Here is a 27,025-nt window from a genome sequence, read left to right as displayed (position 1 = left end):
TAAGTTAGTCTACAGAGACTTGGAAAAATGTGAACTGCCATTTTTCTGTTTAATTTGTAAAATGTAGGTTTTATAAAACATGTTATTCTTTGCAACATGTAATAGGTTTATTTTATTAATAAAATTTTAAAATTTCTAATATGGTAAATGCCAATAGATACTACTCTCATTAATAAAAGTTGGATTTAGAAAAGAGTAAGACACCACCATATCTGTCCTCAGGGACCTCAATTTTGAGAGAGGCCAACAGCATGCTATGTGCTTTGGTACTTTGAAAATGTTTATTGACTATTGAAGAAATATTATTTTGGGAACAAAGAAGCGGAAGGGATTATCTGCCTGGTGATGTCAGGAAAGGATCACAAAGGGATACAAATTTGGCTAGTTACATCCTTTAAAAAGACTTTACACTCAGTTTTATGATTGGTTATATTTTAAACACTAACTTATAAATTAAGAAAGTCTAGAACATTTATTTCCCCCTGGAAGTTTTAAAAATCAATGTTTTTCAACCTGGGTTGTAACCCATTAATAGGCAATTATATCAAATTAGTGGGTCTGAACAGCTTTTCATTAAAAAAAAAAAATGTAGAAAATAATTTCACTGAGTTCTCTCATTCTTTCTTTCTTCCTACTTGATTTGGTTTATTCTAATATTTTTCCCAGTGCTATGAACCAAAGGCAGCCGCTCGACTGACTGAGCCACCCAGTGGCCCCCATGTTAGTATTTTTTAACTATAAAAGGAACATATGCATGTTTTAAAAAAAGACAAACACTGGGGCGGGTGGCTCAGTCATTAAGAGCCTGCCTTCTGCTCAGGTCACCATTCCAGGGTTCTGGGACAAGTCCTGCATCAGGCTTCTGGCTCAGTGGGGAGTCTGCTTCTCCCTCTCCCATTCCCCCTGCTTGTGTTCCCTCTCTCTCACTGTGACTCTCTGTCAAATAAATAAATAAAATGTTTAAAAAGTTAAAAAAAAATTAAAAAAAATTAAAAAGACAAACACTAAAGAAAGACACACAACAAGTCTCCCTGCATTCATTCACAACCCACTCCCTTACTTTGCAGAGGTAAAGACTTGGCAGTAGTTTTTTTTGTTTTGTTTTGTTTTGTTTTTTTAAGATTTTATTTATTTATTTGACAGAGAGAGAGATCACAAGTAGGCAGAGAGGCAGGCAGAGAGAGTGGGGGAAGCAGGCTTCCTGCTGAGCAGAGAGCCTGATGCAGGACTTGATCCTAGGACCCTGGGATCATGGCCTGAGCCGAAGGCAGAGACTTTAACCCACAGAACCACCCAGGTGCCCCTTGGCAGTAGATTTTAATCTTGCAGAATATCATACACTTCAGCAAGGGACATACATGCATTTTCTTTTTCTTTTCTTATAAGAATGTATGATACGCAGTGTTTTCGTCTACCATTTCCAATGAACATGTCAACTCTGTCTTTTCACTCATACCAATTGCTATACATTTTCCTCAAGCAACTGCTTTTACTGTTGTCAGAAATTTTGACATTTTACATTTTCATTCAGCTTAATTGTTTTCTGATTTCCCTTCTTGACAGCATCTTTGACCCATGGAATATTCAGAAGTATGTTTAATTGCCAAGTACTAGGAGATTTTCCTGTTATCCTCTGTTGTGATTTGTTTGGTTTTATTTTGTTTTTAGTGGTTACTCTAGAAACCTTATAACCATATAGGTTTCCTTACCCTCTACCATTTATGCTGTAGTTGTCTTATGTTACACCCTTTTACATCAAAAACCCCATCAGACAATTTTATACTTTTTTGCACTCAAATGTCAAACATATTTTAGGAGCTCAAAAAAAAAAATTAGTGGCTCAGTCAGTTAAGCATCTGACTTGTTTTCAGCTCAGATCATGATCTTATGGGCAGTGAGATCAAGCCCTGTATCAGTCCCCATGGGGCTCTGCATTCAGTGGGGAATCTGCTTGAATATTCTCTCCTCTAACCCCTCCCCTCTGTGAGCAAGTGTGTGCTCTCAGAGACAGCAAACGGGGGAGGGGCGGAGGCAGAGGGAGAGAGAGAATCTTCCAGCAGACTATCCCCTACCCCATTCCCCAGCTGGGAGCCCTACATGGGACTCAATCTCACCACCCCAAGACCATGACCTGAGCCAAAATCAAGAGCGAGACACCCAACCATCTGAGCCACCCAGATGCCCCTCAAATAATAAATCTTAAGAAAAAAAAAAAAAAAAAAAGGAAAAAAGGAACTCAAGAAGAACTCAAGTAGAGAGGCAGGCAGCAAGAGAGAGAGGGCAAAGCAGGCTTTGAATTATACATCCGCCCCCAGATGTATAATTCTTACAGCACTTAAAAAATGTGCTACTACTTCTGGCCTGTGTGACTTCAGGTGAGAAATATGTCATTAGGATGGTTGTTTGCTTACGGGTTTCTCTCTTTCTAGCTGCTTTCAGAATTTTTAATTTGTCTTTAGTTTTCAGCAATTTGATTTTGATGTGTTTGGGTATGTGTGTCTTGAATTTATCTTTCTTGCTCAGCTTCTTGAATCTTGACTTTTTCACCAAACTTGGTACATTTTCAGCCACGATTTCTTCAAGTAGTTTTTTAGTATTTTCTATTTTCCTATGGGGCTCAGATGACAAGAATATTAGACCTTTTATTTTTGGCCCCCAGGCACCTGAGGGTTTGCTCATATTTTTCCTTCTTTTTCTCTCTGTTGGCCACATTAAATGATTTCTCTTATCTCTCTTCAAGTTTAATGACTCTCCTCTGTCATGTCCATTCTGCCCTTGGATCAGTAAAGTCTGTTTAGTTATGTATTTTTCAATTCTAAAATGTTTAATTCTTCTTGAGTTCTATTTCTTTACGAATACCTTCTATTTTAACTTTGTTTCTAGAGTGTTCATGATTGAGCATTTGTATAACTTTTTTTTTTTTTTTTTTGTATAACTGTTTTAATGTCTTGGTCAAATAATCCCAACATCTGAATCATCTCTTCATTGGTGACTGTCAGTGGTCTTTTCCCATGCAAGTTGAGATTTTTGGATCCTTCATATGCCTTGTAATTTTCTATTTCTGGGCATTTTGAGTGTCATGATCCTCTGATTCTTGTTTAAATCCTAAGGAGAATGTCGATATTTTCATTTTAACAAACACTTGTTATAGTTAGGTATGGGTCCTATGTTCCAACACTTCTTCTGTGGCTATGTTCCAAAGGCAGTTCAGTTTTCAAATATTTTGTAGTGCTATTTGGATCTGTCTCATGAGTGCATCACACAGTGGAACCTGGGCAGAAAGCTATCCGTTAGCATAGTTCTCAAAGTCTTTATATGCCAGTTAGAATTGGATCTATGGGGGCACCAGGGTGGCCCCTGGGTTAAAGCCTCTGCCTTCAGGCTCAGGTCATGATCTCAGGGTCCTGGAATCGAGCCCCGCATGGGGCTCTCTGCTCAGTGGGAAGCCTGCTTCCTCCTCTCTCTCTGCCTGCCTCTCTGCCTACTTGTGATCTCTCTCTGTCAAATAAATAAATAAAATCTTAAAAAAAAAAAAAAAAGAATGGGATCTATGGTGTGCAGGTCACGGGTGAGCTCTAGAGTTCAGAAACAGTTTTAATGGGATTGCTTTCCTGAATTTCTCCTTTTGCACTGTTTTCCCTTACTTTTCACTTCCCTGGGACTTCTCATTTTGGTCCTCTGACCAGAAATGTTCCGCTTCTGATAAGCAACTGCCCACTCTCACAATTGTGCCACAGCAGCAGAAAAACAAAAAGCAACGCAGTTTCTCTCTTCCCTCTTGGGGTTGCAGCTTCACTGAATCGAGAGGAAGATTACTCTGCTCCAGAGTTTTGGCTCCTGCAGTTTTCTGCTGCCTGTCATTTTTGATTCTGCCATTGCTCCTGACACAGAATTGACTGACTGGAGGCTGGGGTGCAAGGAAATTAAGTAAAAAGAGAAGGAAAAAAACCCAGGACTTTCTCCACTGTCTCTGAGGTTTTGAAGTTTCTTTTTCTGCTTTATGAGCCAGACCAGACGGTTTCTCCAGGGTCTGTCTCTGCCCATCAGTGCTCACTTCCAGAATTGGGGCTGTACTGAGCCAGGTTTGAGGATACCAGAAGAAAGACAATAACATTGTCTTTGGAAGTACCAATCAGTGGTACTTCCAATTCTGGCATTCTTCTTTGATCCAGCTGGAGATAGTTGCTTTTCAGAGACCCCAAATAGCTGTGCCATGAGTTCTGTTCAGGTTTTACAGTGGTGTTTGGTGGGAGAGAAAAGTTTTCATGTGTTTTCTCCATCGTACCAGGAATCAGCCTTGAAATCTCTTCTTACTGGCTTTCATAGCTTCTTTGTGCTTTACACTTTCTCTAATCCTGAAATCTAAGTTTCCATGAGCTCAGATTTGGCTCTCTTCTTTCCTCAGTATGTTCTCTGTCTTGGAGAGATCATCCCTTTCTAAAGCATCACAGGATCCTCTGAGGCAGGTAATTCCTATAAATGGGGGGAATCTTTATTATTCCCCCCCCAAAGATGATAGGTCCTACTGGATATTAGGTTGGACTCCCATTCCTTTACAAATTCAAAATGTCTTCTCCTTATGCTACCTTTTCTGTTAATGATGCTTTCCTCCATCCAAAACCCACCTAAAGCCCTTGTACCGTCAGTGCTACTAGAGCAGGACGCATAGCAGTATCACTCTGCTATGCAAAGTCATGAATAAAAACCAGGGCCTTGGGGCCTTTGGCATCACCCAGAGACCTGGTTAAAGCGCAAGTTGCTGGACCCTACCTGCCTCCAGGTGTGGGATGGAGCCGAGGATTTGCCCTTCTAACAGTTTCCCTGGAGATCTGAAGCATCCGCATATGCTCTGAAGGCTCCCTTCGGCGACCCCCCCGCTTTGCAGTGACCGGAAGCTTTATGAAAGATCTAGATGTTCCATCTCCCCTCCACCATAGCGAGCAGCAGGCTGGGACTCCGGACTAAAACAAAACTGGTTGCAAGGACCTATTTTATATTTTTATTTTAGCCAGAGGCTTCCATTGAGGTCAAACAACAACTTTGTTGTTTAACCCTTAAACAGTCCCTGCTCCCCTTCCTCCAGAGGACTTAAAAACAAGTCCTGGAAACCAGACTCAGGTTACAAAGCTCAAATACAAGGGTGGGTCAGGCCAGGCACAGACTGTCTCCTAGCTACCAGGCTGGTTTCCATGGCTACTGTGGGGTGAATTGTAATTCAATTAGCCACCTGTGTGTGGCCAGGCCCAACCACACGGCCTTTGCTCTATAAAAGTTAGTCTGGAAAGCAGGGAGGGGTCATCCTCTGTAAGGGGCGACCCCAACTGGTCTGTCTGACGGTGGGTCTGATTCTTGATGCTTGGCGCGAAATAAAGCTTTGCTTGACCTTCACTTTGTAGCCATCTCGCTCCTATAATCTCGAACCCATTATTGGGGGACCCATTTTGGGGGTACCTAACACTAGGTCAACATCTCATTGTCCTCACTGGTTCGGAGAGAAGCCAGAATAGGAGAGCGGTGGACGCACCTGGGCTAGAATCCCGCCTGCGCCGGCCCCCAGGTGCGTGGCCGGAGGCGGACGCCAGGGGGCGGCATCGCGCTCGCCCTGCCAGGGCTGGTTTCCGGCCGCGCCTGCGCAGGAGGCCGCGGATCCGACCCGGGCCGCAGGTAGGCGCGGCTGGCGTGGAGGTGTGGCGGCCAGGCTCCGCGCGAGGGAGCGCGGGGTAGCGGCGGGCGGGGGCCGAGGGCGGCTGCGGAGGGTGCCTGGGCTTCCTGCGGGGTCTGTCCTTGTCCGGAGGCCGCCTCGGCCCCTCCGCGTCGCGCCTCCCGGCCCGGCTGTACCTTGGCGCGGCGGGCCCGCCCCGGGCTTCGGCTCCGTCCCTCCGGCGGCCGCTGCGCTCGGCGGCTCCGTCCCTCCGGCGGCCGCTGCGCTCGGCGGCTCCGTCCCTCCGGCGGCCGCTGCGCTCGGCGGCTCCGTCCCTCCGGCGGCCGCTGCGCTCGGCGGCTCCGTCCCTCCGGCGGCCGCTGCGCTCGGCGGCTCCGTCCCTCCGGCGGCCGCTGCGCTCGGCCCTGTAGTGCCGCAGCCGCGCGCCGCCTCCCGGCGCGGGCCTCCGTGGTGCGGGTCGTCCTGGGCCTCGGTTCGTGACGGCTCAGCGGGGCGGAGCGGCCTTGTCTCCGTCCTTTTTGCTGTGGCCGTAGCAGCTTAAGGCTAAGTAAGCGTCCGAGTTGTTTGAAACAATTACTGTGAAGCGCCGTGTGTCCTGGTGGCAAGATGGGATTCTGTTCTAAATTGCACTGGGTGGCACCCGTCCGTTCCTTCTCTGCTTGAATCGAATACTCCGTAAATCGGTAAAAACTGGTTTTGTGCTATTCCTTTTCTTTCTTGTAAACGAGCTGTGAGTGTAGAGCAGTGGTTGCCAGTTTTTTCCACTGCCAGCTTGTAGCTACCAACGTCAGAAGTTCTTTGTCTCAACAGTGCCTGCATTTCTCCTGACCCACCTGGCCCCACAGTCTTCATTCCTTGTGAACCAGCAACGGTCATTGCCATTTTGCTTCTTTTTGTACCAGAGTTCCTTCAGCCACACGGGCTGCTCCAGAAATACGCCTTTAAGGGAGAGAGGCCCGTCAGGTGTTGGGGTGGGCCAGAGTGGGCAGCCTCACGGCTACCCCCCACCCCCACACAGTGAACGTGCTGCAGGATTTATTTAGTTATTTAGTTATTCATAAGAAGATCTTATTTATTTATTTGACAGAGAGGAAACACAAGCAGGACAATGGGAGAGGGAGAAGCAGGCTTTCCACTGAGCTGGGAGCCCGATGTGGGACTTGATCCCGGGACTCTGGCATCGTGACCTGAGTGGAAGGCAGCCGCTTAACCGACTGAGCCACCCAGGCACGCCCCACCCAGCCCCCTCCCCCGTTGCAGGATTTAGAGAAATAAGGTGAGTTTAAGGCCAGAAAACTTGGAGGCCTCCAACTACAGTTTAGTGACCTTGGCTACGTCGCTTCTCCTCAGTTCTCTGTTAAATGGGAATAATAATTATATGTGTCTCACAGAATTGGTGTGAGGTTGACACTGTGTGAAAGTTAGTTGAATTTTTGGGTGAGTTTTTTTCTGAGGATTCAGAAGTGGGATAATTGAAAGATTATTGAGGCATATAACTTCCGGGTCCACAAGAAATGCATTAAATGGGTACTGTGTGGGGTGCGTGGGTGCCTCAGTTGGTTAAGCACCTGCCTTTGGCTCAGGTCTTGATTCCGGGGTCCTGGGATCGAGCCCCGTGTTGGGCTCCCTGCTCAGTGGGGAGCCTGTCCTCTCTCCCCCTGCCTGTGGTCTCTCTCTGTCAAATAAAATCTTTTTTTTTTTTAAAGATTTTATTTATTTATTTGACAGAGAGAGAAATTACAAGTACACTGAGAGGCAGGCAGAGAGAGAAGGAAGCAGGCTCCCTGCTGAGCAGAGAGCCCGATGCGGAACTCGATCCCAGGACCCTGAGATCATGACCTGAGCCGAAGGCAGCGGCTTAACCCACTGAGCCACCCAGGCGTCCTGTCAAATAAAATCTTAAAAAAAAAAAAAAAAAAAAGTAATTGGGTACTGATCTAATGTAGATTAGAAAAAATGAATTTCTAGAGTTCTGCAGAATTTCCTACCTGATGCTGGCAGCCTTTGTGTGGAAATGAAGGAAGTAGTATCCCTCCAAAAGAAAAAAAACAAAAACGATAGGTTTTAGGCACTATACAACCAACTGACTATCCTACCTGTGGCAAGATAGGATCGAGGAAGGTCACAGCAAGGGGGTTGGAGAAGTAAAAAGATGGTGAACTCAGACTGGAGGAGGTGCTGGAAGGGAGCATCAGAGGACAGGCACGTGAACAGAGAAAGAACAAATTTGGTGGGATTGTGAAGGTGGCAGAGAGGAGTCCTGAGTGATCCGGCGGGCAGTGCATTTTTACTGAGTGCCTGTTGCACACCAGCTGCTGAGGACCCAGGGGTGCACCAAGCAGGCAGGCAGTACCCTGGTTGCTCACAGTTGAGGAAGAAAGGATGCACATGCCAGAGCCTGGGCGTCTCAACGCGGGTGACTTCAAGAACAGAGGGAAGCTCAGGGCCTAGAGTGCGGGGTGCAAGGAGGCGTCTGGAGAGGTGGACAGAGGCTGGAGCTCAGGGGGCCTTATAGGAGTTTGGGCATTGCCCTGAGGACAGAGAAGGACGGTTAGTTGATTTTAAGCAAGGAGTGATTGGATTTATGCTTTAGAAAGATCACCCTGTGTACGCCAGCGAGAAACTTCCCACACGTGCTGAAGGAGGTGTGTACAAAACTCGCTTTGCTGATGGTATAGTTAAACAAGTGAAAATGGCAAACTCGAGTTGGATGTACCTGCATGGATAAACCTCGTAAACCTAATGTTGGGCTTTTTTTTTTTTAGATTTTATTTATTTATTTGACGGACAGAGGTCACAAGTAGGCAGAGAGGCAGGCAGAGAGAGAGGAGGAAGCAGGCTCCCTGCCGAGCAAAGAGCCCCATGTGGGACTCGATCCCAGGACCCTGGGATCATGACCTGAGCCGAAGGCAGAGGCTTTAACCCACTGAGCCACCCAGGCACCCCTAATGTTAGGCTTTTAAAAAAGCAAGTTACAAAGGATGGATACAGTACAGCTACTTATATACGGTGTGTAAACATCGATGTGTTATGCGTTGTTATTTATAGGCACATACTGGTGGTGAAAATAAAAAGTATGTGTGGAAATTCTATACACCAGTGGTTCTTGGGCTTGAGCGTGCATCCGAATCCACTGGAAGACTTGTTAAAACAGAGATTTCTGGGCCTCACCTGAGAGTTTCTGGTTCAGGAGTTTTGGAGAGAGGATTCCAGAACTCAGATTTCCCACAAGTTCTTAGATGCTGCTGCTGCTGCAGGTCCTGGAACATCAGCTTGTGGATGGTGGTTCCTTCTTGGGAGGGAGCAGAATAGGACCTGGAGGAGTCCAAAGGGGCTTCAACTATATATATAATATTTTATTTCTTTATTTATTTTATTTCTTTAAAAAAGATCTTTGTGATGCACCGTTACTTGATGAAGCTGGACGGGTGTTCATGATCTTACTTTTTAGTTGTTTCTGTGCTTGAAACATTTCAGGAAAGAATAAATTTTCTATTTGCTGTGTGGAGAATGGACTGGAAAAGAGAAGGAAGTGGGAGTTCGTGCAGGAAGCTGTTGCAGAAGCCCAGGTAAGAGATGCTGGAGACTTAGACCAGGGGTGGCAGTGGGGAGGGGAAAAGTGAGCAGAGCTGGGAGAGGTTTGGGTGAAAGAATTGACCGTGCGTGGTGATTGGTCGGTTTGGAGGTTGGGGGAGGGTGGAACCAAGTCGCCTGTTTTGTGACTTGAGCAAGTGGGCATTGTATGCTTGTGACAGTGAGGGAACCCTGGAGGAGGGGCATGCTGGAGACAGGACAGAGTTAAGTTCTGGACATCCCAGGCCTTGACAAACCAGCTGAGTGAAGTGTAGGAGAAATACCCAGGCCACCGTAGAGACTTGGAGACCAGTGCCATCGCCATGCGCGTGAGCGAGATTACACAGAGGGAAGCCTCAGGATGGAAGGCTGATCTGCAGCGACTGCCTTCGGCTCAGGTCATGATCCCGGAGTCCTGGGATCGAGTCCCACATCGGGCTCCCAGCTCCATGGGGAGTCTGCTTCTCCCTCTGACCTTCTCCCCTCTCATGCTCTCTCTCACTCTCTCTTTCAAATAAATAAATAAAAAATCTTAAAAAAAAAAAAAAAAAAGAATAGCACCACCCAGTGCGGGACTCAGCCAGCCTCTGCCTGCCACCTGCGTTTGTATGACTGTGAGCTAAGAATGCTTTGTACCTTTTGAAACTCTGGGGGGGACGTCAGAAGAGAAATAATCTTATGTGACACATGAAAACTTTATGAAATTTAAATTTCATTTTCCGTATGAAAAGTTTTATTCAAACACAGCCACGCTCATTGTTTCTGTAATGTAGGGGGCTGCTTTCACACCCAGGAACAGAGCTGAATGACAGTGACAGAGAGTTTGTGGCCTGTCATGGCTTTACACTGCCTCTTGGTGCCCCACAAGTCACGTGATGCAGTTGTCACTGAATTTCACCTTTTGCCCCTAAACCTAATATTTACCATCTGGCCCTTTATAGAAAAAAGTGCTGTTTCTTGACCTGAGGTCTGAGTTGAGACACACTTGGTCATTTCGAATGTTGTAGAAGAGAGATGGCGGTTGTTTTATTCATTTCTATAAGAGCACCTTCTAAGAATCAGGTACCAAGAGAGGAGACCGTGAGGGCTGAATGGGAAAATTCATCATAGTTTTAGTCAAAGTCCCTAAAGACAGGAGGGAATGGGCCAGAGAGAAAGACACGGGCCCGGAGTCTTTGTGGAAAAGGTGAGCAAACAGCCAGCGCAATCCCAGCAGGCACAGCGGGGAAGACTGAGGGGCAGATGAGCAGGTGGCATTATGTCAAGGAAAGGCGGAGACTCAAGTGAGGCTGGAACAGTGCGGTAGAGCCAGGGTTTGCTGGACACCTCATAATCACAGTGGCAATTTGCACGGCAGCATTTTTAAAAAATTAATTAGGAAGAACTACATGGGATTGTGGAAGAATCCATTACTTCTAAAATGTCTTGCTCAGAGAAAGCAGTGTTGCTCTGCTGACCCTTGGGGGGTCACTGAGGTTGGGTCACTGGAAGAACAGAGCTGTTGAGCGCTGAGGGTCTGAACGCTGAAAACAGCAGATTTGTAGGGAGGGGGCAGACATTGTGTTTGGGAAGCATTTTTGTTATCTGTTCACATTGAGATATAATTCACGTACCATTAAGTTTGCTCTTTAAAGTGTACCGTTCATTGATTTCTAGTATATTCACAAGGTTGTGCAATCATCTCCACTAATTCCAGAACATTTTCATCCAAAAAGAAATCCTGTGCCTATTAGCAACCACTCCCCGTTTCCCCTTTCACTCAGCCCCTAGCAGTCACTAACCTGCTTTCTGTCTGTATGGATGTGCCTGTATGGACATTTCATATAATACAGTCCTACGATACAGGACCTCTTGTGTCTGCCTTATCTCACTTAGCATCAAGTTTTCGAGTTTCATCCATGTTACAGCATGTATTAGTGCTTTATTTCTTTTTGTGGGTGATTAATATTCCATGTCTTATAGCAAATTTTATTTGTCCATGTATGGACTTCGGGTTATTTCTACTATTTGGCTGTTAGGAGAAGTGCTGCTGTGAACATTCATGTACTAGTGACTAGGGTTCATGTGAATGTACGTTGTCAGTTCCCTTGGGCATATACTGAGCAATGGATTTGCTCCGACACTCCAGCAGTCTACAGACAAAGGCAAGAAGAGCCACCAGAGTACACCTTCCTGGGAACCAGGTAACAAAGGCCTTTCAGGGAGAAGGGAGGGATCAGCCATGCCAGATGCCACCTAGTGGTCAAGCCTGTGACTGAACTGACTCCTGTATTCAGCAATAGTGAGGTCCTGGCGATTTGGTCACTGTGGGTGGAGTAGCCTCGGGTTCTAGAGGAAGAGGGGGAGTATTGGAGATAGAAAGTATAGATAGTCCTTAAAGCTTTAAAGTCTTTATAGCTGCAGGGTGAACTTAGGAGAAATGCTGTTTTTCTGTGAACTTTACACCTGGCTGTCCCAGCGCTGTGAATGGTGGGTGGGCTGACTATCTCCAGGAGAAGGTATGAAAGAACTGTCTTCAGATTTTCTTTTTTCTTTTTCTTTTTTTTTTTTTAAGTTTTTATTTATATGGCAGACAGAGATCACAAGTAGGCAGAGAGGCAGGCAGAGAGGGAGGGGGGAAGCAGGCTCCCCGCTGAGCAGAGAGCCTGACATGGGGCTAGATCCCAGGACCCTGGGATCATGACCCGAGCCGAAGGCAGAGGCTTTAACCCACTGAGCCACCCAGGTACCCCATGTCTTCAGATTTTCTTCACGGCTGTCACCTCTCGGGCCTCTGGTCCTTGGAGAGGTGTTCTAGGACTGCTTCATCCAGGGATTTCCTCTCTGTTAGTCTCTATCCTTAAAAGCTCATCACAATATACAAGGAGAAGATTTTTTGTTTCTTATTTATTGTCTCTCTCCTCCACTGGTTTCTCCCTAAGGTCCAAGAGGACAGGAACCATATCTGTGTATTTACTCCCAGATCCCCAAGGCCTAGGTGGGGTTGAGCATGGGGAAAGGGCTTCATGAACGTAGCGTTTGGCGATGGAGGTTAAGGGAGCGTCAGGGGAGATGCGGACTCTGAACTCAGACCAGCTGGCAGGGTGCCACGATGGCCACCAGGCTGTCGGAGGACTTCCTGCAGCTGCTGCTCCATCCTGGGGCTGGAGGGGGACGCCCAGACCCTAGGAGGGCCCCTGGGGAAGACCATCTGAACTGTTGCCGTTTGTCTCTGTGCAGAGTTGCAGTTTTCCTTCAGCAAACCTCCTTTTTGGTACTTCGTGGCAGAATGTTTTCAAACCCATGCCTGGGACCAACCAGGACACTGAGTGACCCAGGTGTCTGGGTGGAGGCCTGAGCAGGGAGAACGAAGGCGCTCCTGGAAGGTAACCCTTCATGTCACAGTCGTTTCAGACACCGGAAGCACAGGGTCAGTTCTGTCACTAGTGTCCCCAACACATCCCAGTACTGACACTAAGAGAACACACCGTTACGCCCATCATTCTAGTCAAAATATCGACACGCTTCCACTCTCGTGCACACGTAGCTTCTGCCTCAGGCACCCTGAGCGTCAAGTACCTGACCTCCAGGGTCCTTCCAGCCCTCTCCAACAACTCGGCAGGAATGCCCACCTCCACCGTGAGCCTCCCGCCGGCGCCAGCACTAGAGCTGAGCCGCTGAGTGTCCAGCCTTCTCGGCGGTGCCTGGTGCGAGGGTCACCTGCGTGTCACCCTCTCTCTGTTCTCACGACTGTTACTCCAGCCCGCGTGCTTCTCAGCTCAAACCCCACACGACTGATGGAGCCCTTGACCCAGTCTCCCCACCACCATCTCTTCCACCCCGACACATCTGTCACACCTGCTGAAGAGGAGCCTTGCTTCTTAAAAATGTTAGGGAGCTTTCTGGTACCTTCCAGGGATTATCCCAATTCCTTAGCTGGTTCAGGAGGCTGTCAGCATTCTTGCCCTCACCCCCACCATATCTGATCTTGGCTGCTCTCTTCTGTCCATCTATCCTGGCCCCACTGGACTAACAAGTGCGGCTTGCTTTCATTTTGCTCAATCCTGTGGGAGGGACACAAAGTCAGACACACACAAACACCTTCCTTCTGGTGGAATCCAGACAAGCGATAACAAGACACGGATTGTGCGAACAGCTGACACTGAGCATTTAGAATGAACCTAGTACTCGATACCTTCTTTAATCCTCCCAAGGACCCGAAGGTATGCAGGATCCTTAGGCATAAGAGGACTGAGAGGCTGTGCCTTCTTTTAACCCCTTGTCACCCAGACACCTTCATGATTACTTCTTGTTTGGTGTCACATCGCAGGAACCTGCAGAGGATAGCAGCATGGACGGGAAAGCCCAGGACAGCAGCAGAAGCCTTCCCCGCAGAGCAGTGCCCCCAGCCGCGGGGCTGCTGCTCTCTATGGCTCTCATGAATGCTCTCCTCTACCTCTGCCTTGACTGGTTTTTCATCGCCCCTCCCCACTCCACTCCGGGCTCCACCCACTGTCCCCACGGACATTTCAGAATGGGACAGATGAAAAACTGTTCACCGTGGCTGTCCTGCGAGGAGCTGAGGACAGAAGTGAGGCAGCTGAAGCGTGTTGGGGAAGGAGCCGTGAAGAGAGTGAGTGCTGGGTTACCTCTGAGTGTTAATGGGGTGGCCTTTCAGGATGGCAAATTGGCATTATGTGTGAAGGGTCCTCAAAATATTTCTGCCTTTGAGCCCAGTGATCTAACATCTGGGACTTTATCCTAATCCAATGGAAGGAAAAACTAAATGCATCAAGGAGTATTTTGCTTTGTTATTTATAGCAATAGAAAACCAGTAATAAAAACTATTGGATATAGTTCATTATGGGCTAGCCACTTGATAGAATATTCTGCAGCCATTTAGTGTGTTTAGGAACTCTGTGTAGCAGCAGGAAAAAAAAAATCTTATGAGGATAAATGAAAAAAGCAAAATGCAAAACTGCATAATACATGATTTTCAACTGCAAAATTAATGTGCTTTCGTAGAAAAATACAGAAATGATAGAAACTATGCTATGGTAAAAAGATTATGGGCAATTTTTTTAATTCTTATTTTTCAAGCCCTGGCATGGGATTATTTTGACATTTTAAAAGTTTTTTTATTTAAAAAAAAAAGTTTTTTATTTTAAAAAGAGAAACCAAAGGGGTGCATTCAGATGCCTCAAAAGCTGTTGTCTGTAGGCAACCAGTGTGTGCTGGCTGCACCTGGTCCCGGACTTATTGGTTCTGTGGGAGCTAAGGCCCGCTGATGCCTCTAGAGGCCAGAGAAGGATTGTTGCACAGAGTTCCTTTGTGAGGATGTATTGAGTGACTGGCAGGAGGGAGAGAGGGAACAGAAAATGCATCCACATGGACAGCTGGCTTTTGTTTGGGGAGACCAGTGCACCATGAATGTGGAAAGGAGACTTTTTTTTTTTAAGATTTTATTTACTTAACCTGAGAGAATAGTGACAGCAAGAGAGATCACAAGTCGGGAGGAGAGGGAGAAGCAGGCTCCCCACTGAGCCGAGAGCCCAATGAAGGGCTGGGCTCCATCCCAGGCCCTGGGATCATGGGTAGACCCTTAAGCAACTGAGCCTCCCTGGCGCCCCAGAAAGGAGACATCTTGAAGGAAGAAGTCAGGGAAAAGGGAATGGAATTTATGCAAAGTAAAACCATAGAACAAGGTAACTTTTTAAAAAATATTTATTTAAAAAAAAAAAAGATTTATCCATTCATTGTAGGTGCTGGAGCTGTGGCAATGAATAAAACAGAGCCTCTTGAAGCTTTCTAGTTGGGGGATGAGTCAATGAATAAGAAATAGATGCTCAATAAAATATGTTAATGACGTGTGCTGGGAAGACAGCAGGGTGAGGAAAGAGCCACGGCTCACTACTCTAGGTGGTCAGAATGATCTGAGAGTGAGCCCTGTGGATATCTGGAGAAAATATGTTCTAATAAGAAAGATGGGTACCAGCAGAGTCCAAAGATGGAACATGCCTGGTTGTTCAGGGACCTGGAATGAGCCAGTGACACCAGAGGGCAGGATGAGAAGGGAGGTAGCACATAAAGTCAGAGGAAAGCCAAGTGGTGGCCAGGGCACATGAGGCTTGGTGGGACCAGGAGAGCCATTGGAGCAATTTGAGTAGAGGTAGAATGTGTTGTATGTGTTGAAAGGAGGCTGAAGTGTTGGTGGGGGGTGGAAGACTGACTGGCTGGGCCTTGCAGGGGAGAGATAGTCACAGCTGGACAAGGGTGTTAGCAGTGAACCTAGTAAGAAATCAGTAGATTCTGGTCATGTCTTAAAGGCAGAGCCAGTAGGATTTCCTTTTTTTTTTTAAGATTTTATTTATTTGACAGATCACAAGTAGGCAGAGCAGCAGGCAGTGGGGCGGGAAGCAGGCTCCCCACTGAACAGAGAGCCCGATGCGGGGCTCGATCCCAGGACGCTACGATCATGACCTGAGCCAGAGGCAGAGGCTTAACCCACTGAGCCACCCAGGTGCCCCCAGTAGGTTTTCCTAATAGATCATTTCTGGGGTGTAAGCAAGGGAGAGGGTGATCACAAAGTTCTAGGTCCAGGCAACAACAAGAGTAGTGCTGTCGTTGCCTGAGTGGGGAAGAATGAAGAACAATTTTGTGTGCATGCGGTGAACATGTTAAGGCTGTGAGTGAATGTGAAGTTGGACATACAGGCCTAGCATTCGGATCTGGGGCAGTGAGTGGGAATAGATACCTGGGATGATGCTGAAAGCTTTAGGATGTGAAGAACACACAGGGGGGAAATGGGTAGAGAAGAGGACTTAGGCCCCGTTGATTTCTGTCTTCATGACCTGGAGGGGCTGGTTGCCCACTTGGTTCCAGGTTACTGCTCAGGTCATTTTTGGACTTCTTTTTCAGAATTGCTCTTTACCTTGAAGGATATATTTTTGGGTGGGTAGTTTGTTTTGTTTTGTTTTTTTAAAACTGCTTATTTACTTGAGAGAGGAATAGCAGGGGAAGGAGCAGAGAGGGGGAGAGAGAGAGAGTCTTTTAAGCAGACTCCGTATTGAGTGTGGAGCCCAAAACAGGGCTCAGTCCCATGACTCTGAGATCATGATCTGAGTTAACCTACTGCTCTATCCAGGCACCCCTTCAGTAGGTAGCTTTGATGGTGGCGAATTGTTGTTTGAGGACAGATTGGATTTGGGGGATGCCCTACAAATCATGTCCATGCAAATATGAGGTTTAAAAATGTGGATAATAACTGAGTAACGTAGTTTTGTTTATTAAAATGAAATAGGACTGTAAGGCCATTACATTGATTTTCTTTTGTCTTTGGTTGAAATTTGCCCTCAGGGCAACAGTATTTTGTGCACAGGATATTTGCACCATCAGTGATGAGTCTCGTCCGTCCCCCCACCTTGAGCCCTGGGGCCTGGGACACATGGGGGTCCCAGCACAGGGCAGCCTCTTATTCCTTTGCATAGTCACTTATTGGAACAACTCGCTGCATGTAACGTGATTCCCATCACTGGGACCAGCTCCTCCACGCGGGCAACACTCCGCATCCTAAGCTGGAAGGCATAAGCTTCCTCAGTAGGAATTTCTGTAACCAGAGTTCTTGGCATCCTGCTCTCTGACCACCTCCTCTCCCAGCGCCCTTGCTTTAGTAATTCCTGAGTTATCGGGACCTGTGTGTTGATCCCATGGTGGTTGCATTGGGTCCTACACTGACCCAGCAGCAGGGACTCCGTGACTGTTAGCCTCAAAGTCAGTCTTGCGCAAACACATCGTGCCTGACTGGGGAGCCCCGAACCTGGTTGACCCCAGCTGTGCATCTGCATTCGAGCAGTTGCCTTGGAGGTAGAGAGGTCCCACAGCCCTGTGGTTTCATGCGTGACCACAAACCTCAGCTCTGCTCTCACCACAGCCCAGCGGTCTTATCCTGTTCCTTCTGCGACTTTTCCTTCCCCCTTGCCTTAGTTCATGGTCTTGTTGCATAAGTTGTTATGGAAACAGGAGCTTCCCAAACAAAATTTCTTCATCTTCAGTCACCTGACCTGTAAGCCCTCCAGCTCAGGTGTCATGACTTCTCATGATGTCTCTCCTGGAAGCTGTCCACTCTCTCCTGCACCCTCAGTCTTCCCCACTCCGAGGGTCATTCTGACTGGCACGCAGACACACACCCTTTCACACAGAAATCCCTTTTCCCGATTCCCTCTTCCTCGGAAGCTCTGTGCTCGTTCTCTTTCCTCTGTAATGAAATTGCCAGAGCTCTGTCCCTACTTCTCTCCTCCCATTCACTTCTTGTCTTCTGCCAGGATGGCTTCCAAACACCCTCCTGCAGAGAAACTGCCCTTATCCAGAGACCTGCAAACCCTAGGTTGGTCATTTCTCTGTCTTCCTCTCACTTGATCTTTTCTGCAGCCTTTGATACAGTTGGCTCCTCTGTCCTTGTGACTCTGGCTCTCTGTGCCGTCGCCTCTTTATACTTTTCCTACTCCCTCACAGGCCATTCCTAATTATCCCTCTTGCTGCCTTCTGTCCCCTATCTTGCCCCTAAGTCAGCAGTTCTCCACCAGAAGTGATTTTGCTCCTACGGGGAGCCTGTGGCCAATGCCTTCTTTCCCCAGACTCTATTTATGGTTTATGTTTGTGATTGCCTGGAGCAATCCCAGTTTGACTGAAAGGCAGATTGACCCATTCTTTTTCTTTTTTTTTTTCTTTAATTTTCTTTAATTGTAAAAGCAGTACATTCAAAATTTACCGAGGGACACCTGGGTGGCTCAGTTGGTTAAGCAGCTGCCTTCAGCTCAGGTCATGATCCCAGCATCCTGGGATCGAGTCCCGCATCGGGCTCCTTGCTCGGCAGGGAGCCTGCTTCTCCCTCTGCCTCTGTCTGCCTGTGCTCGCTCTCTCTCTCTGATAAATAAATAAAATCTTTAAAAAAACAAAAACAAAAACAAAACAAAATTTACCGAAGGAGGTGAAGTACAGAGTAAACTGTTCCCTTCTACCTCTTGTCCTCCCCATCTCTGATCTTATTCTCTGAGGATAACAGTGGGAGATTTATCCCTTTTAGAATTTTTTTTCCAGTGAATTTTACTCATGTGTATTTTTTTTTTTACATTTTTAAAATTAACATATAATGTATTATTTGCCCCAGGGGTACAGGTATGTGAATTGTCAGACTTACACATCTCACGGCATTCACCATAGCACATACCCTCCCCAATGTCCATGTCGTGTGTATCTTTTTATTAAGTTTTATTTATTTATTTATTTTTGATTGTCAAAATATTTTTTATCAGTTACTTTTTAAAAAAAATTATGTTCATTATGGACATTGGGGAGGGTATATGCTATGGTGAGTGCTGTGAAATGTGTAAGCTGACGAGTCACAGACCTGTACCCCTGGGGCAAACAATACGTTGTATATTAATAAAAATAATAAAGTATTAAAAAATTATGTTCAGTTAGCCAGCATATAGTACATTATAAGTTTTTGTTGTAGTGTTCAGTGATTCATTAGTTGCCTATAATACTCAGTGCTCATCCTAACACGTGCTCTCCTAATACCCATCACCCAGTTACCTCATCCCCCCACTGCCCTCCCTTCTGTAACACTCAGTTTGTTTCCAGGAGTCCAGAGTCTCTCATGGTTTGTCTCCCTCTCTGATTTCTTCCCATTCGGTTTTCCCTCCCTTCCTCTGTGGTCCTCTGCACTATTTCTTATGCTCCACATATGAGTGAAGCCATATGATAATTGTTTTTCTCTGCTTGACTTTTTTCACTTAGCATAATTCCTTCCAGTTCCATTCATATCAATGCACAATGAGTAATATTTCATTGTATATATGAACCACATCTTCTTTGTCCATCTGTTGAAGGGTGTCTCGACTCCTTCCACAGTTTGGGTATTGTGGACATTGCTGCTATGAACATTGGGGTGCATGTGCCCCTTCTTTTTCCTACATCTGTATTTTTGGGGTAAATGCCTAGTAGTGCAATTGCTGGGTCATTAGGGTGGCTCTATTTTAAACTTCTTAAGGAACCTCCATACCATTTTCCAGAAATGCTGTACCAGCTTGCATTCCCACTGACAGTGTAAGAGGGTTCCCCTTTCTCCACCACCTTTCCATCACTTGTTGTTTCCTGTCTTATTAATTCTGGCCATTCTAACTGGTGTAAGGTGGTATCTCAATGTGGTTTTGATTTGAATCTCCCTGATGGCTAATGATGATGAACATTTTTTCATGTGTCTATTAGCCATTTGTATGTCTTCTTTGGAGAAGTGTCTGTCCATGTCTTCTGCCCATTTCTTGACTGGGTTATTTGGTTTTTGAGTGTTGAGTTTGAGAAGTTCTTTACAGATGTTGGATATCAGCTCTTTATCCAAAATGTCATTTGCAAATATCTTCTCCCATTCAATAGGTTGCCTCTTAGTTTTGTTGGCTGCTTCCTTTGCTGTGCAGAAGCTTTTTGTCTTGATGAAGTCCCAAAAGTTCATTTTTGCTTTTGTTTCCCCTGCCTTTAGAGACGTGTTTTGAAAGAAGTTTCTGTGGCTGATGTTAAAGAGGTTACTGCCTATGTTCTCCGCTAGGATTTTGACGGATTCCTGTCTCACATTGCGGTCTTTCATCCATTTTGAGTTTATCTTTGTGTATGCTATAAGAGAATGGTCTAGTTTCATTCTTCTGCATGTGGCTGTCGAGTTTTCCCAGCACCGTTTATTGTAAAGACTGTCTTTTTTCCATTGGATGTTCTTTCCTGCTTTGCTGAAGATTCGTTGACCATAGAGCTGAGGGTCTATTCTGGGGTCTCTGCTCTGTTTCACTGATTTATGTGTCTGTTTTTGTGCCAATACCATATTGTCTTGATGACTCTGGCTTTGTAATATAGCTTGAACATTCATAAATCAATCAAGGTGATAGGGCACATTAGTAAAAGAAAAAACAAAAACATATGATTCTCTCAGTTGATGCAGAGAAAACATTTGACAAAATACAGCATTCTCTCTTGATTAAAACTCTTCAAAGTACAAAGATAGAGGGACCATACCTCAATATCATAAAAGCCATCTATGAAAAGCACACAGCGAGTATCATTCTCGATGGGGAAAAACTGAGGGCTTTTCCCTTAAGGTCAGGAACACAAGGAGGCACACTCTCACCATCACTGCTCAACATAGTACTAGAAGTCCTAGCCTCAGCATTCAGACAACAAAAATAAATAAAAGGCATTCAGATTGGCAAAGAAGAAGTCAAACTCTTTCTTCACAGATGACATGATGCTTTATGTGGAAAACCCAAAAGACTCTACCCCTGAGTTATTAGAACTCATACAGCAACTCAGCAACATGACAAGATACAAAATCAATGCAGAGAAGTAAGATGCATTTCTATACACTAACCATGTAACTGAAGAAAGAGAAATTAAGGAGTCTATTCCATTTACAATAGCTCCAAAATCTATAAGATACCTAGGAATAAACGTAATGAAAGAGATAAAGGATCTGTACTCTAGAAACTGTTGAACACTTAGGAGAGATACTGAGAAAGACACAAAGAGGTGGAAAAATATTCCATGCTCATGGATTGGAAGAATAAACATCATTAAAATGTCTGTGCTGCCCAGAGCAATTTACACTTTCAGTGCAGTCCCTGTCAAAATACTATTGGCGGGCACCTGGGTGGCTCAGTGGGTTAAAGCCTCTGCCTTTGGCTCAGGTCATGATCTCAGGGTCCTGGGATTGAGCCCCGCATCAGGCTCTCTGCTCAGCATCAGGTCCCTGCTCAGCAGGGAGCCTGCTTCCTTTCCTCTCTCCCTGCCTACTTGTGATCTCTGTCAAATGAATTTAAAAAAGAAAATGCTATTGGGGCGCCTGGGTGGCTCAGTGGGTTAAGCCGCTGCCTTCGGCTCAGGTCATGATCTCAGGGTCCTGGGATCGAGTCCCGCGTCGGGCTCTCTGCTCAGCAGGGAGCCTGCTTCCTTCTCTCTCCCTCTCTCTCTCTCTCTCTCCCCGCCTGCCTCTCTGCCTACTTGTGATCTCTCTCTCTCTGTCAAATAAATAAATAAATAAATAAATAAATAAATAAATAAATAAATGCTATTGGTATTTTTCACGGAGCTGGAACAAACAATCCTAAAATTTGTATGGAACCAGATAAGACCCCACATTGCCAGGGGAATGTTGAAAAAGAAAACCAAAGCTGGAGGCATCACAATGCCTGTCTTCAAGGTTTATTAAGTTTTAAATTTTTTTTTTTAAGATTTTATTTATTTTTTTGACAGAGACCCAGCGAGAGAGGAAACAGAAGCAGGGAGAGTGAGAGAGGAAGAAGCAGCCTTCTTGCAGAGCAGGGAATTGATGCAAATCAGTTGGTGCAGAATTGATGGGATCGAGCCCGGACGCAGGGCTGGATCCTAGGACGCTGGGGTCATGACCTGAGCCAAAAACAGACGCTTAACGACTGAGCCACCCAGGCCCCCCTATTAAGTTTTTTTTTTTTTTTTCTTTTGTCAGAGAGAGTGAGCACAGGCAGGCAGAGTGGCTGGCGGAGGCAGAAGCAGGCTTCCTGCTGAGCAAGGCGCCCGATGTGGGACTAGATCCCAGGACGCTGGGATCATGACCTGAGCCGAAGGCAAACGCTTAACCAACTGAGCCACCCAGGAGTCCCTAAAAAGTGTTTTTAAATGTAAAATCATATATATTCATTCTGGAAAAGTTGGGAAATACTGAAAGGCATAAAGAAAAAAATCACCTAGAATCTTACCATATGAAGAGAATATATGAAGAGAAGAAACATTAGCCTGTTTCCTTTGCTTTCCATGTAATTTTGTCTTGTTTTATCAGTTAGAACAATAACATAAAGGAAATTTTATATACTTATTCATTTGTGACATTACTGTTCTCTGTGAAGACTGTGAGAACTCTGTCAATACATGCACTTTTGCTGACCACGTCGCACTCTTCTGAGTGATCTTGCCGTTCTTGCCCTCCATTTTCTGATGGGTGGGAAAGTTCCAGTTCCTGCTTTTGTAAGTAGCGCCAGATTTTTATTCCTGGAGCTTTTTATCTCTTTCAGATTATTGCCTTAATAGATCTTGGATTTGATGTTACAGGCACTTGATAAATACTCCACATTGGTTTCAAAAACCCTAAGCTGTGTTGTAGCAGTGAGTAAGTAGCAACACAGAGAAACAGCCCACAAGCAGCAGACGCAGCCTGGGGGCAGCCAGACCTCCCTACCCTCACTTCTGAGCCTGTCTTCTCTTCTGGGAGATTTAAGCAGGAGGTCAAAAGTTCTTCATTACAATCCTTCCTGCAGGCCTTTCCTAGCTAGTAGAAATGGGGAGTCTAAGGAGGCCTGTTCAGGCACTTGGTGCGGGGCGGGGGGGGTGGGTCTGGTCTAGAGTCTGCAGGGCACTTTTGCTTCTGCTCTTACAGCTGAAGGAATACAGAACCACACCCAACTTAAAACTGTGTCCTGGGGCGCCTTGGCAGCTCAGTACCTTAAGCGCGGCTGCCTTCGGCTCAGGTCATGATTCCAGGGTTATGGGATCGAGCCCTGCATGGGGCTCCTTGCTCAGCAGAGAGCCTGCTTCTCTCTCTCCCTCTGCCTGCTGCTCTGCTTACTTGTGCTTTCTGTCAAATAAATAAATAAAATCTTTTTTTTTTTAAGGTTTTTATTTATTTATTTGACAGATGGAGATCACAAGTAGGCAGAGAGGCAGGCAGAGAGAGAGGAGTAAGCAGACTCTCTGCTGAGCAGAGAGTCCTATGTGGGGCTTGATCCCAGGACCCTGGGATCATGTCCTGAGCCGAAGGCAGAGGCTTTAACCCACTGAGCCACCCAGGCGCCCCAAATAAATAAAATCTTAAAATAAACAAAAACAAAAACTGTTGTCCTGACCGAGAACGATTCCTGTTTGTGATTTACTGTGCTACCCTGAAGCTAAGCAGGTGGTGGTGTGATGTGTGATGGTCTGGCTGGGCTCGACTCACTCCTTTTCTAGTGGTCTCCCCTCCCCCCCCATCCATTTGTGCTGCAGGTGTTTGGAGCTTCCGGTCAGTTTTCCACTCCATGCCTTTATCCGACAGGCCCCTTTCCTAGGGATGCACTTCCCATTCTCCACATTCGCCAGGCCAGCCCCGGTTATCCTCTAGACCAACTCCCAGGAGCCTCCGGCACCCCCACCCATTTCCATCCCGGGTCTACCCTGCCTTCTGCACTGGGGGCCCGTGTTTGCTCGTCAGGGAGCCTTTGTAACCGGACTGAGCTCTTCTCCGGGACTGGGTCTGTCCCTCCTCGTTTCTGCATTCTCTGTACCACCTCTGGCGCTCCGTGGGGGGTTTCCGGCTCTCTGACACAGGTGACGGTTTTCGGGGTTGATGATCTCTGTGACTTTGTTTCAGGTCTTCCTGTCTGAGTGGAAGGAGCGCAAAGTGGCGCTCTCACGGCTCTCCCAGCTGGAGATGAAAGAGGATTTCCTGCACGGGCTGGAGATGCTGAAAGGTCTACAGAGTAAACACGTGGTCACCCTGCTCGGCTTCTGTGAGGACGACAACACTATCCTTACTGAATATCACCCCTTGGGCTCCTTGAGCAATCTGGAAGCAACGCTGAACCTTTCCAAGTACCAGAACGTGAACACGTGGCAGCGCAGGCTACAACTGGCTGTGGACTACGTCAGCATCATCAACTACTTGCACCACAGCCCCCTGGGCACACGCGTCATGTGCGACTCCAATGACCTGCCCAAGACGCTGTCACAGTATCTGCTGACCAGTAACTTCAGCCTCGTGGTGAATGACCTGGACGCCTTGCCCCTGGTGAACCACAGCTCCGGGACGTTGGTGAAGTGTGGCCACCGGGAGCTGCATGGGGACTTCGTGGCTCCAGAACAGCTGTGGCCCTATGGGGAAGACACGCCTTTTGACGATGACCTCATGCCCTCCTATGACGAGAAGATCGACATCTGGAAGATTCCAGATGTCTCTAGCTTCCTTTTGGGGCATGTTGAAGGGAGCGATATGGTCCGGTTTCATTTGTTTGATATTCATAAAGCCTGTAAGAGCCAGACGCCTGCAGAACGACCGACAGCTCAGGATATTCTAGACACTTACAAGAAGGTTTTGAATTTACTCAGAGATACCATGGTGTCCCAGACAAGAGAAATGCTCTAGAAACCCGTCCTGTCAGTGAAGGATGGGAACAAATGGAAGAGATGCAGCAAATCTTGCTCTGATGGTGAGGGTTTTGCTGTTCAGCTGTGTGGTCCTTCCTCTGCATCCATGTGCACCCGTGAGTGGCGTTCACCCCCCGGGGACCAGGGCAGAAGTTGCTGCAGGCACACTGGGTTTGACTGAAGTCCGGCCTCCCTCTCTCATGCTGATCACTCCCAGTGGAAGACGAGAGAAGCAGGAGTCTAGCCACAGCAGAAGAAAGTAACAAATTAGCCACAAAGAGGCTTCCCTTGCCCTAATTACTGAATCTGGAGGAGTGTAAGAAATGTATATAGAAAAGGTTTTTAAATGGAAAGATATGAAAGAAACATGCAGTGGTTTTCCAAAGAATTGTTTTCTTCGTGTTTTTAGGTGATGGTCGACATGACCAGACATAATTCAGTTCCCAAATTCAGAGTCACAGGAGTATTTGTAATGTTTCACGTGTTGATGAGGCCGTCTTTAGTATTTTTTTTTTAAGATTTTATTTATTTATTTGACAGAGAGAGATCACAAGTAGGCAGAGAGGCAGGCAGAGAGAGAGGAGGAAGCAGGCTTCCTGCTGAGCAGAGAGCCCGATGTGGGGCTCAATCCCAGGACCCTGGGATCATGACCTGAGCCAAAGGCAGAGGCTTTGACCTGCTGAGCCACCCAGGTGCCCCAGCGTTTTTAGTATTTTAAAGGATTGTTTAAATGTTTATTTTAATGAATGTGAAATTCTTATGCCATCCTCTTTCCAAAAACCTAAAGGAGAACTGTGATAGCAGGCTCCTTGAAGTTTTGAATGGACAAGGAATATTTAGGAAAGCAAGTACAAGGGAAATTATATCCGTGTTCCTGCCTTGAATGGTGCTTATGAAATTCCTGTTTACCTTCCAGCTCAGTTTTCTGTGTCCAAACTTAATTATTGGAACAATTTATATCAAAAATATCACTCATTATTGGAAAGTGTCAAACCCTTCCACTTAAGTTGCATGACAGAATCCTTTAGAACGTTCTTTCTTGGTCACTATCATCCTTATTTGCAGAGGATGATGGATTTGGTGTGTATTAATTACCACCAATAAGGTGGTTAAAGCTGACATTGAGGGGCAGAGATGCCCAGCAATAGATGCTGCCTTCCCTTGAACTTGAGCAGGTGTCGGAATCACCAGAAGCAGGAGCTGGGTCCCACCCCAGAGGCTCTGACTCAGTAGGTCTGGGACAGAATCTGAGACTTTGCATTTCTGACTGGTGCTGCTGGTCTTGGGACTACATTTTGAGAGCCACTCTCCTTAACTGTTAGGGAGGGTACCACGAGCAGTAGGATAGGGCAGCCAAATTAGTATTATGTCCTAGTCTACCACTTTTGGGGCTGATTGGGTCATATGGCTGAGCAGAGAATATAATTCCCTAGAGTATTTTAACTGTTAGTTTTTGCTATTAAAAACTCTCCCACAGCAGTCAGGATGCTGGAATCAAGAGGATGGACAATGGGCGCCTGGGTGGCTCAGTGGGTTAAGCCGCTGCCTTCGGCTCAGGTCATGATCCCAGGGTCCTGGGATCGAGTCCCGCATCGGGCTCTCTGCTCAGCAGAGAGCCTGCTTCCCTTCCTCTCTCTCTGCCTGCCTCTCTGCCTACTTGTGATCTCTCTCTGTCAAATAAATAAATAAAATCTAAAAAAAAAAATAAAAGAGGATGGACAATAATGAGGGTTGTCGAGGATGTGGAGAATTGGAATACTCTGGTAGAAATGTCTTCTGGTGCAGTTGCTTCAGGAAACAGTCTGGCACTTTCTCCAAAAGTTAAAAAATATAGCCTGGTGGTGGATATTATGGAGGGCATGTATTGCATGGAGCACTGGGTATGGTGCATAAATAATGAATTCTGGAACACTGAAAAGAAATTTAAAAAATAAATAAAAATTAAAAAATAAAAGTTAAAAATAGAATTGCCATGACCCCAGGAATTCACTCCCAAGTATCCACCCAAGACAGCTGAAAACATGTCTATAAAAAATCTTGTACATGAACATTTGTAGCAACATTCATAATAGACAAAAGATGGAAATAACCCAAATGTTCATCATCCAGTGAATGCATAAAGAAAATGTGGTATATCCATACAATAAGGTATTACTCAGCCGTAAAGCAGAATGAGGTACTGATACATGCTTGCTCCCACATGGATGAAGTTTGGGAACATTCTAATTGAAGGAAGCCAGTCACAGAGGACCACATGTTGTATGCTTCCATTTCTAGGAAATGTCCAGAACAAACAAATGCATACAAATAGAAAGTAGATTAGTGGTTGCCAGGGGCTGGCAGGTGGTCAGGGGGGACGAATGGGGAGTACTTGCTAATGAGTACAGAGTTTCTTCTGGGGGGCGATGAAAATGTTTTGAAATTATATAGTGATGGTTGTAGAACTCTGAATATATTAAGTAATCGAATTGTATAAAAGGACAAATTTTATGGTATGTGAATTTATATCTCAATAAAGCCGAGGGGAAAAAACCCATGTCTGTGCCAAGGCTGTGAATCCCTTATTACTCTTCACTTGATGTAGGTGGTTATTGTGTAGTTACTCGTTGTATTACCCTC

General features: G+C 46.1%; 1 protein-coding gene across 7 annotated transcripts; it reads left to right on the top strand.

Moving 5' to 3' along the window:
* Window positions 1-5,644: 5,644 nt before the first annotated feature.
* Window positions 5,645-26,942, top strand: POMK (protein O-mannose kinase). Of its 7 annotated transcripts, none has more exons than XM_082715203.1 (5): window positions 5,646-5,664; window positions 9,140-9,231; window positions 12,455-12,600; window positions 13,545-13,847; window positions 23,634-26,942. In XM_082715203.1, the coding sequence occupies exons 4-5, from the start codon at window positions 13,566-13,568 to the stop codon at window positions 24,402-24,404; spliced, it is 1,053 nt and encodes a 350-aa protein (XP_082571329.1). In that variant the 5' UTR covers window positions 5,646-5,664; window positions 9,140-9,231; window positions 12,455-12,600; window positions 13,545-13,565; the 3' UTR covers window positions 24,405-26,942. The 7 variants fall into 7 exon arrangements, with proteins under 7 accessions (XP_082571332.1, XP_082571329.1, XP_082571327.1 ...); XM_082715201.1 differs by lacking the exon at window positions 5,646-5,664 and adding an exon at window positions 6,104-6,209; XM_082715204.1 differs by lacking the exon at window positions 5,646-5,664 and adding an exon at window positions 6,225-6,345 and having other exon boundaries at window positions 12,503-12,600.
* Window positions 26,943-27,025: the final 83 nt, after the last annotated feature.

This window comes from Mustela nivalis, assembly GCF_964662115.1.
Source record: "Mustela nivalis genome assembly, chromosome: 20".
Classification (NCBI taxonomy): Eukaryota; Metazoa; Chordata; class Mammalia; order Carnivora; family Mustelidae; genus Mustela; species Mustela nivalis.
The sequence above is the reverse complement of the archived record's forward strand: the minus strand, read 5'-3'. Positions and strand labels throughout refer to the sequence as shown.